The 17,463-nt window shown below is 37.6% G+C and overlaps 1 protein-coding gene across 5 annotated transcripts in view; it reads right to left on the bottom strand.

Moving 5' to 3' along the window:
- The window catches only part of USP25 (ubiquitin specific peptidase 25), a 90,437-nt gene that overhangs the window by 35,702 nt on the left and 37,272 nt on the right, over positions 1–17,463 (bottom strand). For 4 of the 5 annotated variants that reach the window (XM_065676736.1, XM_065676735.1, XM_065676737.1 and 1 more), the window contains 2 exons: positions 15,537–15,699; positions 3,834–3,920 (listed from right to left, as the gene is read on the bottom strand). In XM_065676736.1, the coding sequence (XP_065532808.1) occupies positions 3,834–3,920; positions 15,537–15,699 (250 nt within the window). Of the gene's footprint in view, positions 1–3,833; positions 3,921–10,237; positions 10,294–15,536; positions 15,700–17,463 lie in introns of those variants that run through there. The other variant, XM_065676739.1, reaches the window with a different exon arrangement.

The raw sequence follows: 17,463 nt of genomic DNA, 5'->3' as shown, positions 1-17,463 counted from the left end.
AAAGTAAGAGAGATGGCGTGCTCTCCTTTCTACCTAGCTTTTTAAGTAGATTTCATAGGCAAGATGGAGTTCTTCTGTTTTCCAGGAATGAAGCAAAAGAAATACTTTCTGCCTGAATAATGAGAAGTAAGTAAACTGAAACACAAATCCATCATTCCATTGATTAAACCACAGGTTACATATGCTACAGAGATCAGATATCACTCATACTCCTAATTAGATAGTTAAAAAATACTTGTGAAATTAAAACCCATGTAATAACCACTTGTATTCACAACAGTAGTTCTAAATACATATACTTTGAATGTAAGTATCACTGAAAGGCAGCACAGACATCAGATGCTGGTCAAACCAGAATTACTTCATGACAAAACACTTCACATGCTTAAACAGCAGACTCGTTTAGTCACTCCTATGTCAATCCAGTATGCATAAGGCTTTTCGTGCATAAAGTCTGGTTTATTTTAGCTTTAAAACCTGTCTGTGATGCACTGGAATATGTTCTGCATAATATCTAAAAAATTACTTCTAGTCACGTAAACTCCCAGGTTTTACTTGTTCATCTAGTCCACCTTGCAAAACACCAGCCAATTATGAACAATGCTCACAGAAAAGGCTGAAGACTTCATCAAATGAACCTAATTCAGATTTAAATCATCATAACACAAGAATAAAATCCGTCTTCAATTTACATATTTAAAGCACTTTTTAACAATAAAACAGGGAAACGAAGTGTGAAGGTGATTTTTTCTTAGCATTTTCATAAAGTGATCTATTAAAACGATCAACAGATTTTCAAGTTTTAGATACAGACATATTTTATCAAGATGACTGAATACCAGTGATGATTCATATGCATAATATAGAGGATTGACCAGAGTACTCTACACCTCACCTTGCTTTTGATAAATCTGAAGTAGGTAGGCAGTGAGTAGTGTTGTGTTACTTATCCAAATTTAAGCTACTAATTTAGCTGAATTTTAAGCATTTTGTATCTTTATGTTGAACTAGTTACAGATGTCAGTAGGATTACTCAGAACAAATATCTCTGTAAAGCCTATAAAAGTTCCCTAAAACCAGAAAAATCCTTGCCGTTTTTTTTTGAGAAAGCTCTATTTAATGCATTAGGCATGATCCTTGCCCAGATTATGTGAGCATTACCACAACAAACAGCAATTCTCATGGAACAAAGCCTAAAATCTTCAAGAAGCATGTGAGCCAGTCCCCAAGACAAGGTATATACAGTTGCACAAAGGACTTGCACATTAAGACTAAAGAACTAATAAGGTGATCGCAATAAAATTAAAATCAGTTTTGAAATAAAAACTATGTGGAAAGTTCATAATCTAAAACCTTCTCTATTTTATCACCTATCTTACCTGCATAAACAATTTTTTAGCTATTTCTTATTTTGGAACAATTTATGATTAGAAATGCCTCTAAACAATCTACACATCTAATACATAGCAAACATTCATTATTTCCAGGACACTGGCATAATGATGATGTTGAAACAGGGGGAAGAATGTGCTAAACTCTTAACACAGTATTCACTTCCTCTGGTAATAACACATTTCCTGAAGATATCATCAAGGCTAAATATTTAGCTGGCCTCAGTGCATACAACAAAAAGATCTGTTTGATATGACAGTAAGAGAACTGGGAGAGCAAAGAAGCTACAGTAATCTCAGAGATCCATATCTGTTCTACAGAAGGAAGCCGAGGACCATACCATGTAAGAACAATCAATTTTAAATGAGAAAGTATAAAACCAGATCAGATGTATGAGCAAGTTTAAAAATCTAGAAAAACAAATTCCAATTAGCTGAGGCAAATAGGGCGGGGTTGTTGTTTGGTTTGGGGTTTTCCAAAGTAAAAAAATATATCAATGACTTCTGGATTAAAAATTTTAGCTGCTGAATTCTTAAAAGCATTTGGATTTAATATTCTAATAGGAAAAAAAAACCCACCCACTTTGCTATGTAATATTCCCTGAAGTACAACCACATGTTTTAGTTCTAAATCAAGAGATTGTCAGGACCCTACCATTAAACTCTACTTTTCACCTACTGGAAAAAAAGCAGGATGTAAACCAAGGTCTTGAAAATCTGGAATTATTAAAGCTTGATCTTTTTTAGCAAGGAAATATGATCCTAGGGAATGACAGTCACATACAGTACTTAATACTAGATTAAAAATAACCAAAACAAAACCAAGTCAAGATAGTTTTAAAGCAAGTAAGCACAAAGAAGTAATTTCCATGGCTTTCTTTTTTTCTCAACCAATAGCTTATATTCGAACTCTACACTAATTTGCCTCTACTTGACTTCACCTTATACAGAAATAAAATCACCCTATTTGGGGCATGAATACTTATTTCTATTTGTTTAAGTTCTTTTCCTAAATTCTCCCCAAAACATATTTCAACATTAATACAATCCTTTTCAAGCTGCTGGTTAAGACAGAGGAGTACATTAAACAAGGTTATTTCATTGTGGAATTTAAGTGAATAGAAATTACTGCCAGAAAATTTTACTAGCAGGCTTGCAGAAAGCAAGATTTTTTGCATGAATCCATACACTTGCCTGGTGTCACACCATTTCACATAGCCTTAATATTGTCTGTTATGGTCAGAATGTCTAAGAAATAGGACTGTGGAACTGCTAAAGGCTGCCAGTATCAATGCTTGGGCAAGATGTTTTTTCAGTACAAGTCTTTGGGAGACGGGGCAGGAGGAGAGACTTACGCAGTTCTGACCGAACATTCAACTTCCCTTTTATGGTACATACCTAGAAGTTTAGCAAATGGACACTGCCTCCTCTATGCCCATTTTCTTTTGCTTTTGTTAATTGCTCTCTGTTGCTAGTGAACATTCCAGTCAAGCCTGAAATGCCAAACAACTAAGAACAAGCCAACAACACATTCCCTTTTTAAAACTCTAAAAAAAAAAAAGAAGCAAAAGGCAATAATCTAATTTCTGGATCTGCATAAATTCACTGTTCTGTAAGCCCTTAATAAAGGTCAGGTGATCTAATGCCTTCATGCTTTAAACAGACACTTCCAATTTATTCCTATTTCACAACATAGAAACCATAGTGCCATAGAAACCAAAGTGCCCCCATGTATTCTTCATGTATGCCCTCAAAGAGCACACATGAAGAAAGAAAAACTGGTCTTGTCCCTTAGCCTATGACCATCTCCTCTCACTAGTCTGTGGTCACAAGAAATCTGAGCTAAGGCCCCCCCTTCCCAATCCCATATAAGTACTAGAATAAACATGGATAAATTTATGCTTACAACCACCTCATGAAAAGGCCAAAAGAGATAAGCTAATAACCAAAGGTTTAATCTCAGATCATGAGTTACAAGTAATTAGCATCCTCAAAATAAACAATGAAGTCGCCAAGCCAATCCTACCAATACTGCTGGCAAAGCTACACAGATCAAAACCATATGGGTAACCAAAAAGCATGCCTGTAGCTGCACAGTGTAAGGGACCTAGAATAAAATATGGTTGATAACACAAGCTGCTATGCCTGCATTAGAAATGCTCATGCACTGGCAGCAGTGCTGTTACAGCTGTACCAGCAAACCCCTTCCACGGAATCTGGTTAAGCAGCAGTACTTCGAGCAAACTGCCTCACTCAACACCTTGCCCCATACCATACTGTGAGGCCAACATAATGTACACAAGATCCATAATGGGAAGCTCAGAGAAATGTTAATTAGCACCTACAAAATCCATGCTAATTTGAGGTAGAGAACAGTGAAAAATTCCATTACAAGGGAGAAATGCCTTTATCAGCCACCAGGAGGTTAATTTCTAATTTTACCTTTTGGTTTCGGGGCAAGTCTTGAGCGTTTGCAGGAGGATTGAAATTCAAAACTAGTCTTCGGAACTCCAGTAGGTTAAATAACGACTGAAAAGAAAAAGAATTTTAGGAAGTTTAAAATGTTAAGCTCTTCTACAAACAATACAAAATTCTTCCAAATGTGCCTTCGTGAAATAAATGAGATGTTAAAAATATGCAATGCTAAGGTTTCGTTTCAGAAGTTAGATCATTTCACTTCACTTTGCTAAATGTATTTCCACCAAAAAAAAACAGCTTAAGCAAGAAACTCATTGACATTTATCCCATAGATGGAACAATAATTTTAGATGATAGGCAAATTACTTTTTACAACAAAAATGTATTCCGTGTATAACTGTCAGTTTGCAATGTGAAATTAAAGCCTGCTTCACCACGTAAAATTCACCTTATAGCCCCCTCTATCATCTACCACCTCAGTGCAGAGAGGTCTTTGCATGTGCTGTTTAAAGCCACTTTCAATTATCTGTACTAACTGCATTCTGTCCGCTCCCCCATTATTATAGGATCTAAGTGATGTACATTAGAGCAAGGAAACTGGGTTATGTATCTTTTCAGGTAAGGAACTGGTAACATTCTCATTTTATGGACAGTAAGACATGAAAACGGGTATCTGACACCCACCAATAACCCTATAGTGTAACACAGCCTGGAGCCAAGAGAGTACAAGAACACGACAACTCTGGGTTGCAAAAATAAAAGCCCAAAGCAATGGCTAAGAACTGAAGTCCTCAGCACTTGTGTAACTGCATCATTGCTTTTCTGTACAGACAGAAAGCACTTCAACTGATGTCCACTTCATTACCACAGACTAGCATTTTGATGAAGAAAGAGTAGCAGAAAAGGTCTGAAGTCTTTTAAACATGCCCACGAGAGAAGCACGGAAAAGATTTGCCCTCCTATTCATACCCTTTGCTTTTACAATCTATAATTAACTATTCCCCCCCCCCCAATCACATATTAGCTATTTATTTTTGAAAGGCAGAGCTTGCCTACCCCAGCAATAGCCTTTTATCCCACAACTTGCTCTACACAGGTAAAGACCTAAGTAACAGACCACAGCAGGTTTAATATGATTTTAACCCCACAGTGAAACTCGAACTGTGCAGAGGCACTGTAGTTGTTGTAGTAAATTTGAACATGTTGAAAGAAAAAAAATCTGATGAGTTTGTGAAAAGTTGCAACACTCCTGACTCTCCTGTGAGTCTGTACCAAGTTTAGCCTCTTCCACACCGTACAGTACACAGTACCTCCAGCAAAATGAAAAGGCAGAAACAATCTTCCCTAACATTCTTAGATTTAAAAATAAAATAATTAGAAATAAATAACTAAACAACAGCAACCAAAACCAGATTTTTCTGACCTTGCCAAACAAACACAGACAACTGAGTAGTCAAGCTTTGCGTTTTTTTCTCGTTTGCTTCTGAAAATACAGGTTCCCCTTTTATCCGCCCTTGCAGAGAAGGAAGATTAAAACATACAGTCCTTTGTTTACTTACTCAAAGCATAGAAAATGTTAATATTTAATTCAAGTGTCATTCTAGAAGTTGATATTAATTGAAGTTATATTTAATGATGTAACAGCATTCCACTGGTGGACTCTTCATCAAGCAAAACATAGCAATGTCTTACATACAAAATAAACCAGCTGCTGAAATACAACATCCAAAGACTGACTTCTCTCTATGACTAATCCAAGTGCCATCAAAGTCCCAAGCAACTGAGATGGTCAATTTCATACTACCCATCCACAAATTAAGTACAGAAAATTGTACTGAAGTTGAGAATTTTTGCCTGGCATTTAATTCACAAGTTTTCACAAAAACTCTGTTTCTTTAACCCAGAACTCTAAACTCTGAACATGTAACTCCATACTTCACTAACCTGAAAGAACCTATTTCTGCAAGCCACAGAGAATAATTAAGAGGATTGTCCGATATGCTCTTTTCTGCTTTGGCTTTGTTGTATTCAAAACTTCTTATGCAATATATTTCTTATATTCTTATGCAATAAAAACTTTTCTCCAGAACAGCTTATGCTGTGTGTAGCTGCCATGGAGCACAGCTTACAGTTAATCTACTGCCAACACCACTAATGCTAACAGAACATTACCAGTGTAAGTGTAAACAAATATACAATATGTGCCTAAGACCAACCAATTTTTGCGCCCAAAGTACCTCAAGGATGAACCTACCATTCTTCCTGAAGTAAGGAGATATAAATGAGCTCACCTAAGCCCTGCATTGCAACATAGGGCTCCCATGGCCAACCATGCCAGTACTTCACAAAGGGGCTAGGCAAAACTACTCCCCATTTGCTGTGCCATCCGTTGAATGGACTTCCTACACCCAGGGTAGGCGACACCATGGAGCAGAGGCTGTTCTTCTGCAGCCACGAAGAGAAATGCAGCAGAGACTACCCCTGACCCAACTATTACCAGCTGGCCCCAGGCCAGAGCACTGGGCTTCCAAACACATTGTACGGGGCAGAACTTACCACTTGGCTTCAGCTACAAAAGGTTTCAGGAGTCCCAGTGTACAAAAACAGGCTGAACCTGAAAGGCAGATACTTCCTATCTACTGGCTTTGGTCCAATAGGTTAAAAATTTACCAATGTAAAGTATGCAAAACTCATGCATGCAAGAAAAATTCTCTAAAAGGTGGGTGCATTTTTCCAGTGTATTTAAACCTATGTTTAAAGCTATTATCCAGAAACTTGACCAAGCTAAGGCTCAGATAATTTATATCAATTGAAATTGCCATGAAAATCAACAGATTTTTAGAATACATGCCCCTTATTTTGTCAGTTTGGGGGCTGAACAAGATGGTAAAAGCAAATGAGAATAAACAACAACAACAAAAATCCCATGTCAGCTTGGGACATTCAAATTAACCATGCTGAATGACAACAGATACACTGTGGCTTTCCCCTGGTACAGGTGGTGACAATGTAGACAGATTTTCTGTCATATCAGAGAGAACTAGGCAGAGTTGTAGCTTCAAAACCACAGTTAAGTAGTCTTCAGTAAGATACTAAAACCAGTCACTTTTCTGAGTAATGTCTACCCACGCTATATATCCAAATATATGTGTCCAAACACAATTTCAGAATATAAGCTTGCTTGGTTTCACCTAAAACACCCTGCTTATCCCTTTCACCCCCTAAATGTTTAGGATTATCAAACATAAGGACCTTGGCATAATATAGGTTGCCCGAGCAAGGGATTAATTCTTAACATTCAAGAACTGCATTAACATTGCAAGAATATAAATCAGTCAGCATATTAAAATCCATAAAAGCTTGGCATGTAACACAGATCATTAAAAGCCACCAGCAGAGTCCTAAAATAGTAAAGTTACTGTCATCAACAATACTTGCAGAGTTTTCAGACTACTAATTCTAAACCAGACTGCAAGATGCCAAAAGCATTCTCATTTGGCAGAAAATCATCTATAGGATGCTTAAGTAGAATGAACACATTTGACCAGTGCTGTAACGGCTGCAGAAAACAAACCTCTCCTAAGGTAAGTAAGAAAAGTAAGTAATTAAAAAAAAAACGAAAACAAACCCATTACGGTTATTAACAAAGTTTAGCAAACAAAATAGGACATAGGACATGTCTACTGTGCACAGCTGGAACATCACCAGCTTATTGTGAAATGTGGGCATCATTCAGGTTTCTCTTAGAACAGCTCCAAGAAAAGCTGTGCAATCTCTGTTCTTGTGGCAGGCCACAAGAACAGAAGGCTCCCTTTTACCAAAGTGAAGCAGATTAAAAACAGTTAAGGATGCCACGACTAGTGTATAATGACACCTACATGTCAGCAGGAAATACCGGCTAGGAATTCATTCAAATTAGTGCCATGGCTTGAGATTTACCAGGAGAAAAATGCAAAGACTAACTTGAACTTCGGCAAATATAATTTAGGAAGGACTTAATGTGGCTAGTAACCAAGAACTAAAAATATCTTAGTACAGCTTGAAAAGCAGCTCTTCAGCAGAGGGAAAGAAAAGTATGCTCCTTCAGAGCTCTTATATGGACTGCTTCAGGTACTGGTACTTAGCTAAAACAAGATCTTGTGCAAGTTAAAAGATCCTATATGCATTAACATACAGCATTTGCCTCAGTTTGTCATCTGGGGCCTTTTATGCATTTCCAGTTTTACATCTATTCAGATTTTAAAGCCACAAAGCAAGGCCATATCTACCTTCATTTTATGTAGCAAGCAGAGAGCAATTTTAAAGAATGAGTATGTTATCATTGTTCTAAATATAAAAAGCAAATACAGAGCACTGCCTATGTCATCAAGTATATTATTAGTAATAGTTTGCCTCTGTCAACATGAAAAACTGGACATACATTTTCACCTCATTTTATAAATGATTTTGGTGGTTTACTGTGTCTAGAACTTGGCTTAGTGAGGCAGATCAGCCATATTAGGGTTAACTTTTTATTCATACCAGTAATCTAAATCAAAGAAAATGCAGAACTCTATGATGTGTATGCTCCCACCAGCATGCATTACCATATGTTCCTCCCAGTAACATTAAGAACTTTAAATTTACATGTTATCAATATTTGAAGTGCTCAGGGTTCAAAATAAAAGTACTCCTAAATACTGCACTTAGGCTTATTAGTGACTTAACACTCCTGCACTCCTTAGACTAAGTGTCGAAAGCTCCATACTGCAAAAACATAAGCAATTTCACTGGCAGGCAGGTCTACTTCTCTCCAACTTTCAAGCCTTTTGGATTCTATAACACTAATTTGAGAGAATCAATTATCCCTCCTCTCTAAGACCTTCTCCGCTTTTTCTATTTATTGATCTATTTTACAATTTTACCTTGTTTCATATTCTTGCACCTGCTTTTCTGACAATTATGTCCATGAGGTGGCTGTTCATTGCCACTGCACTGGCCCGCACTATGCTCATTGCTACTCAGCACCCCGCTGTAACTCAGACTGGGGCTGCCTTTTACTCCACTTGGGCATGTGTTATTCATGTTAAGTGCTAAATCCTGTTTTCAGAATACAGACGAATGACAGGCATTAAAATTGGTCATCAGGCCTATAATAGAGCCTATGCATGCACTACATAGCAATAAAAGTCAGCAAGCATATATACAATAATATTTCTTCCTATAATGCTTAAACCAAAAAGAAACTGACTGCTATACACATATGCAAATTCATTTTAACATATTTTAATCAATGTAGAAAAAAATTACTGTAACAAGACTATAGAGAATTTAAAATGTATTTTAAACACATGTTAGCCCTGTGTTTTGTGTTCTACCTTTTAGAGAGAAAAAAAAACAACACAAACTTAAGAAAACGAGTAAGTCACTCAAACAAATTCCTGATATTGCTTCTTTCTACGCACTGAGCACTTGGCACAGTCAAAAGCCTTCCTGAAAATCCTTACCTCCTTTAGAAAATTGCATATAAGGGAAGGGGAGAGAGGAAAACAGCTTCAAAGCTGTGACTTGAGCAGGTTCCTGTTCAAACTTCATTGTAAAAGTATAGGAAGTTTTTTCTCTCTCCCTCTCCAAAACAAAGCTCCTACAGACAGGTAACACCATGTCATGGCTGAGCTTCACCAGAAGAACCCCACATGTACCGTGCGAGAAGTCAGGATAACATGTATTTTTAAAGCCACAGAGAGATTTAATTTCAAATCTTAAGAGCTTTGGAAATTATCTCAAAAAGGACATTTTTTACTCCTAAATAACCCATCAATCAGCATTCCAAACAGCTCAAAACCAAAGTATAAAATGCAGCTTTAAGCTGTCATATTTTGGTTTTACAAAAAGCTGAGGTGCAATATGGAAAAAAAAAGGAAAACAGCTTTCATATTGTTTGATCTAGAAAGTCAAGCTAACTTAGGACCTCTAGCAGACTTCGGTTAAGTCAACATTTTAAACAAACAGCTCACTATGGTATTACCAGCCTGCACTCAGAGAACATTTACTTGTTTATAGCAACAAACTCAGAACATGACTGTAATTCAGAACACAGATAAGTATATGTGTCCAGAAGAATTCACTTTATGCTTGTGTCTTGGCAAAAAATGCCATTCAACCACTCCTCTATGACATGTTAAAAGCAAGATTAAATAAACAAATAAATAAATAAATCTGTTAGGACAGAAAATAACAGCCAACATTTCCTTACATGGTTACAGTTTCCAACTTCTTGCCTAAATGCACAACATGAAATAAGTTTGTGGTATAACTTTATTTTTTTAATGCAGTTTTCTGTTGATACATTTTCTTGGGGACTTAATTTTAAATACAAGCTATTATCAAGTCAAAAGTCTTCAAAAGTAGGACAGATTTTTAGAAGCTATACTGCGGAAAAATATTACCTGTTCATTTTAGTGATGCTGAATGTAAGCGTTGAAAGCAAAACTTTGTTTTGGAGCTATCTGAAGAAAGACTCCCCTCTTCCCCTACAAAAGAGGATGACTTCCACATGTACATATTTCTTAATGCACAAACAGATACAGATTAAAAGACGGTATTTCTAGCAGTGTTTGAATCTGTTAGCATTTGCTGTCACTCACTGCAAACATATTTTAAGTAATTTCATGCTCTCAGTGTCAATACAGACCATTGATGACTGCATTTGACTAAGTCAGCAAATTGGTGGCTATCAAAACCAACAAACATTGCACAACAAAACCGTCAAAATGCCAAAAGGTTTATCTTTCCTTAACAAGCACCCCTTAAATAGAAGGAAGAATATTTTTCTTACTTTGCAATTTAGTTTTAGATTACATTACACAATATATCATTGTGACTGGCAGTAGTTAACATTTAGATATTGTTGACCTATGTGATGTGTCAGGTTTCAAAAGTCTCCTAAAGAAAGCTTGAAAATACTTCTACATAGTCAATGCAATCTAAGGAGTCAATCTGCTCTGTGGATAAATAAATATGGTATTAGCTAATGCTCTAAGTTAACATGCATTAAATTTCCTGGGATGCTTGTTTGAAACACAAGTCTTCCTGCCTGGCAGGCAAAATTAATAACCAAAATTTTCAACCAAGTTATAAACCTTTCAATAGTTTACTTGAATTACACTCTATAGACCTAAATACAGAAGCTTAACTATCTTTTAGGATCAAACCTTTATAATTCCAAGCACCACAGATTTTCACATAATATGGGTGGTGACCATAAGAACTAGCCAGCCCTCTTTATAATCTGTTTTCAAGGTATAATGTTGCACATTGGGTATAAATAACATGAGATCCTAGGTCTAGCGTAGGTTTTAACATTCTCTAGCCTCATCTAGTTCTCATCTCTGTTATTAATGAATTAAAATTTATGTTTCCTTGAAAATATTTAATTTATATACAAGAAACTGCAAATGTTTCAGAGAAATGCACATACATATAACATCAGTCACCTTGAGACCCTAGGACTATCATGGTACGTAAAACAATCATATGACAAAAACGGTAAAACACTACATCACATTAACTCCACAAAGAGCTTTATGGAAATTAAATGTTTCTCTATATTAGCACCAAGACAATGTTTCTGCCACTGGAAAAAGAGATTTGCATAAAGAATAAGGTAAGGAGGGCAGATTAACAAGGAAAACAAAGACCTCAGAAAAGAGATAATTCAATCACCTGATAAGATTACTAGATGCTGAAAGGAAAAAGGCCTAAGAGCATAAGGTGTGTGAAGTGTGAAGGGAAGTGGTAGAGCAAATTAAGAAGTTATTTCATTAGCTACACCATTACTTCAGTATTACCTGCAGGTAAGTAAATCCTGCCCATAAGAAAAAAACAACAAAGAAATAAAACAAACAAAAACCCCCAACCAAATAAAAAACATAGACAAATGAAAACAAAACGACAAAAAAAAAAACACCCAACACCAAGAAGTCAAAAAGAACACAGGTAACAGCAAACCAATTTATGTACCTATTAGGATTTCAGAGTAATTTGTGAAGAAAATATCGAACAAAAGCTTTTAACTAAGCAGCGATGAGGTAAAGACGGAAGGTACAGACACAGACAAATAGGCAATCAAAAAGAAAAAGGGCATGAGCAACCCATTTGTCCCAGCCTGAAGAGAAGTTATTGCAAATTCACTAAGTCTGTGCTGGAAAGCAAAATTCAGAAGAGATCTAAAAGAGAGAGCTAGTGGCAAGATGACCAAGTTTGCTCAGTACAGAGATATACAATGTAATAAAAACAAGAGCAGGCAAATACCAGCTGACAGAAGGATCATATGGGACTGAGTGACTATGTAGTAAGAGAGATGAATTCAACAGGGATAAGTGTACAGTGACAGACACAGTGGAAAGCAAACCTAAAATTTACAGAAAATGAAGGGCACCAAACTATTACTATTCAAAACTTAGAATTTACGATAGATAGTTCCATGAAAGTATCATTCTATGCATGAAGTACTTAAAAGTAGGATAAAATAATTAAGAAAGGAGAACAGAATTAAGCTGAAAACATTACTATAGAATTACAGGGTAATTCAGTTCAGAAGGGACTGATGTAAACCTCTTGTCAAACCTCCTGCTCAGATCAGGCTGCTCAGGGCTTTTTCCTGGCACGTCTTAAAGGCCTTCAAGGTTTGACAGAGCCTGCACAGCCGCTCCAAGCAACCTCCACTGCCTGCCTGTCCTCATGGGGGAAAAAATGATTCTCTGAATCTCTCTTAACTTACTTGCATTGCCTTTTATTCTCCTAATATGCACTGCTGTGAAAACCCTGGCTCCATCTTTTCAGTGGTTAGGTAACACAGATCAGCCCATAACTTCCCAGGTTGACTTTGGCCAATCTGCAGTTAATTGGAAACCTTTCAAGCATGACAGAGTGGCCTTGCTAAGACCTTCCCCCATTCTCCCCATCCACGGGACGCAGCTCAAGGGGCCCTGTGGACTTATATAGGTGAAGTTTCCTCAAGTAATCTCTGACTCAGTCCTTAACCATATTCAGAGTTCCTCTCCGCCAACTACGCGCAGTGGTCTTGGGAGTCCTCATCAGTGAAGACTGAGGCAAAGCAAGGCACTGAGTACCTCAGCTTCTTAAAGCGTGCTGTCACCTGCTCTATTCAGTAACAGAACTGTGTTCCCCTTGCTCAGACTTTTTTGACTAGTGTAGCATCAAAACTTCTACCCTAGACACCCCTTGAGGTATCAACTGTAGGTCAGCTTTCACTTTCCTGACATCATTGCTTCGTGCCTGGGCAATATCTCCAAACTCCTCCTTAGTAGCCCATCTCTGCTTCCAGATCCTGCACAGTGCCTACTTGTATTGGAGCTTGGCCATGAGTTCCCCAAGGAGCATAATGGACCCTTTCTGCAATGAGAGGATGCTAGCAGTTTTCCTGAGCTCCTCTGCCCTTCAGAACAGCCTCCTATGGGATCCCAAATACCAACTTCCTGAAGAATGCAAAGCCTTCTTTTCTGAAGTCTAGGCTCTGCACCTTACTACTCCTTCCTCACTTGCATCAGGATGTTGAACTCCACTATTTCATGGTCATTGCAGTCAAGAGTACCCAAATTACTACATCTCTAACCAGCTCTTCATTTTTAGGGAATGGCAGACCCAGATATGCATCACCCCTAGTTGGCCCATTAGTATTTCTATCAAGAAGTTGTCCCTGATATTCTCCAAAAATCTGTTTTGCTGCGTCCTGCTGTGTTGGACTTCCAGCAGGTGTCAGGATATTTACTAAAGTTCTCCACAGGAACCACAGACCCTGATCCAGAGACTTTCTTGCCTTTAGAGGAAGCTTTGTCCACACCCCCATCTGGGGGATGGGTGGTCTGTAACAGCCTAATCATGGTGGCACCTTTACCAGCTTTTCTGTTTGTGACCCACAAACTTTCATGTTAAACTGTGATTCGGAGAGAACTCCAGGAACTCACCAACAAAGTTTTAAGTTGACAAGCATGTATTCTTTGGAGGAGCTATCCCCCATGTCTCCCAGCGCCACAAGAAAGAACGCCTGCTTGTCAACTTAAAACTTTGTTGGCGTCTTCTTTGTTGGAGTCTTCTCCAAATCACCTGTCATCTTGTCCCACACAAATGCCACATGTATTTGAGCTTTTTCTTCTCAAAGAAGGCAACACCCTTCCTTGTCATCCCTACTTGTCTGTCCTGCAGAGCTTGTCTCTGTCCACCCTACCATCATAGCTCACTCACACCCTGCAAACTTTCCTGGTCCCCTGATTAAAATGCTACTAGAGCTAGAAAAGATCTGTTGCTGAAGAACAGCAACAAAGTGGATCAGAAGTTAGAACAGATTCTATATAGGCAGCAACCATCTTGGAAAAAAGAGACCACAGACTTGCTGAGAGAAATTATCACAGCAGTCCACAAAACTGTAACAGCAATCAACTTTTAACTGCCTTGACACCAGGAGACATGAAGGCCACCAGACAAAGCTAGTGGGAGACAGGTTAAAAGAGCAAACAAAAACGAGGCAGCTCTTTATGCAACAGGGAGCACAACTATGGAATTCCTATCCAAAGGACCCTATCAGTGCAAGACGTTTGTAAGGGTCAAGGGAGACAAGTACATAAAAGAGAGGTTCACTAGGGATTAGCAATTAAAACTGTGAAAGATTAAGAAACTCCCCCAAGATAAAAGCAGTTGGAGGCTCGGCAATGCTTTAACAGAGCAGTATCATGTCTAGTGTTCGTACTCATCTGTAAACATCCATTTGCTGAAATTGCTACGCAGAACATTGATCTAAAAGGACTCCGCCTGAAGTACAACAACCATCAGCATGAAAGTAACTGTATTAGTTTATATGAAGTACTTCAGCCTGACAGTAATGTGTTAAAAATTGATATTAAATATTTTATTTGCTTCCTCTTACAATGTCAGACTTTGAAAAGTTACAATATGCTGAATTTGCCTCTTGTAGACTAAAGAGAAATTTATCACTCTTGTATTACACTTTCAACCATAGTTTTCTGTGGTTTCGTATGCTTTTCAATGTATCTACAGATTATTTACAGAAGCATATTTACCAATCACTCCTAAAAAAAAAATCTCTTAAAATATAGATTCAAAGTTTATGTGTAAATAAATTATTGATGTTAAAATCATCCAAAATAGACACAACTGCATCCATACCAGACCTTATCCATATCAGACCTTCACTTTACTCCTTCTGAAGTTTCTTTTTCTATCAGTTAATTCTTTTACCCTACTCACCTACTACAAGCTATTCTAGTAAGCACTCCACAACTGAGGGTGTCTCATTCCCTCTACCTACCTCCATTCTTAGCCACCCCCTTTCAGTCACTTGCATGCACTCCTTTAAATATAAAAGGTCTGTTCCTCATCTGTAATCCAATTTTCCAGTTTTTAGGCATCCATAATTGTTATTGATGTCAGCATGAGCTGCAGACACCCAGGATCTTCAGAGACTCAACTCCTGGTCTTCAACAGCTTTTTAATAAGAAACATTTTGAAGTTTCACTTAGTTATACTATAGTACTTTCTCCACTGCAGTCAGACTAATGGATGAACATGTTAAGAGATACAGTAAGTACGTAATGCTCAAAACTATCTCATGCAGTGGCCTAAAATCCCGTTATCCACTTAAAACAAGGTAATTCACCTCACAACAAATACAATGAAGAGTACTGTTTGCTAACTGAAGAGGGTGCTTACCTGAATGACAGCACTAAACCAGCATGTGTTGCCAACATTCTTTAATCCTACTGGACAGTTGTCTTGCCGCTTTCGATCATAAGGGTTTGGAGAGTCACTCCATACCTCTGGATGCGTCCTCTTTAAACTTGCTTTATTTTCTGCAATACTGGCCTCTAGAACTCTTTGGAAACAGAAAGGAGGGAAAAATGTAAGAAAAAAACCCAAAACTGCCATAGTAAAACACCTTCAGTTACTAATACAGACATCATTATTACATCATTAACTAACTTGTTGCTGAGCTTGGTTTTACATTCACATGCAATAATTTATTATTTATCTTCAAAAGTAAGATGCTGTATTACTTCTAGGTATATTACAGTAGTTCCACTACTTTTTGGAAAATGGTATTAGTGAGTGAGTGAATTTCCTCTGAGAGCTCTCAAAGCAAGAGCTATGTCTGTAAGGCATCAGTTATTTAAGAACCAGATTGAAATCAGATGGGCAACAAGAAATTTTAGGGAGCACTATTAAGTGCAGTGTTTTCATCTACGAATGCTTTTATTGGAGTGCAAAGCATAAAGTCACCAACACTTATTCTACTGACAGGAAACCAAAGCTAGCTGGGCAACTTTCAAAAACGGAATAAGCCTTTTTAGTTTCCATGCTTGCACCTTATGCAATTGTATTAATCAATTTACATAGCGAGTAATTACTTCATAAGCCACGGACAGGCATCTCCCCACAATTTTTCAAATGCCACCCAGCAAGTTAATTGCATGGTTCAGTGACCACACTCTTTGCAGGAAACTGTTCCCACATGACTTATGCTGAATGTACATATTTCACATGACAGTAAGATCTTTTATGTATTACACTCCCAAGCTCAAGCTTCACTCAACACAGTATTTCTATATTGGCACATATCCTTAGACTGGTGACAAAACACCCTGAAGGCAATTTGTGGTAGCCTCATATTGTAAATAGAAAGATGGAGTGGATACATTCAGATCATGTAACTCCTAAGCAAAGTTGCCTAGCGTGTGCACTACTGACAGAGTAGTCACTACCCCCAACCATCTAGTCTGACTATCATACAAAAGGCTGAGCTGCTATTGAAATACTACATTCACCAAGCACAGGATTTCAGAAGCTGCATGACAAGCATCTAAGCAGTCTGAGCAACATGAAGGCCTACCCCCTTCAGTTCTAGACTCACTAAACATCAAGAAAAGGCAGGTTTAGGCAGGTCAATAAACTGAGTTCCTACAGGGCAAAGTTTGAACACCTTAGAAAAAAACAAAGGAGCATGAGGGAGAACACACACATGACATAGTCACTCAGTGTCCTAAACGTAAATTTGTATTTCGAGCTATGCTCCTGACAAAGTAAGAAAAGCTATCTTACAAAATATACAAGAACTATGAAGCATTATATGAATTTACTGTAGATAACTGCTTTGGGGAACATACTAACTTGTTATTTCTACCTATTTGTCTGGGGTGAAAGAAATAGAAGCATTCAGAATTTGAGGCACCATTTGATATAAATACCACTTCTGCATCAATGTATCTCAGGAAGAACCGAAAACTGGTAAGCTACAAGAGTCTTTCACAATAAAGTTCTCCCTTAAGCAACCCCCAAAATGTAAAGAAATATCAAATTAATTTCCCTTCTCACTGATACAATCCTCAAAAGTGATGACCTGTGTATCTCTGCTGTGAGAGTAAAAGTTATTTGATGGGGACATTAAAAATTAATTTAAAGCAAATGTCATGTGCATTTCAAGTGGTTTTTCATTCAGGTAGATTTACTTAAAAATTCTTTAAGTTGAATGGACCTTTAAAACTGAAAGACTGGAAAGATATTGTAACAGGACTACAATACCTACACCATTGCCCTTTTGTTTCAGAGAAACAAACTTTTTTTTTCCCCAAGCTCAAGGACA

Source organism: Lathamus discolor, chromosome 4 (genome assembly GCF_037157495.1).
Source record: "Lathamus discolor isolate bLatDis1 chromosome 4, bLatDis1.hap1, whole genome shotgun sequence".
In the NCBI taxonomy this organism is placed as follows: Eukaryota; Metazoa; Chordata; class Aves; order Psittaciformes; family Psittacidae; genus Lathamus; species Lathamus discolor.
Note: the sequence above shows the minus strand (reverse complement) of the source record. Positions and strands in the feature narration are given on the sequence as shown.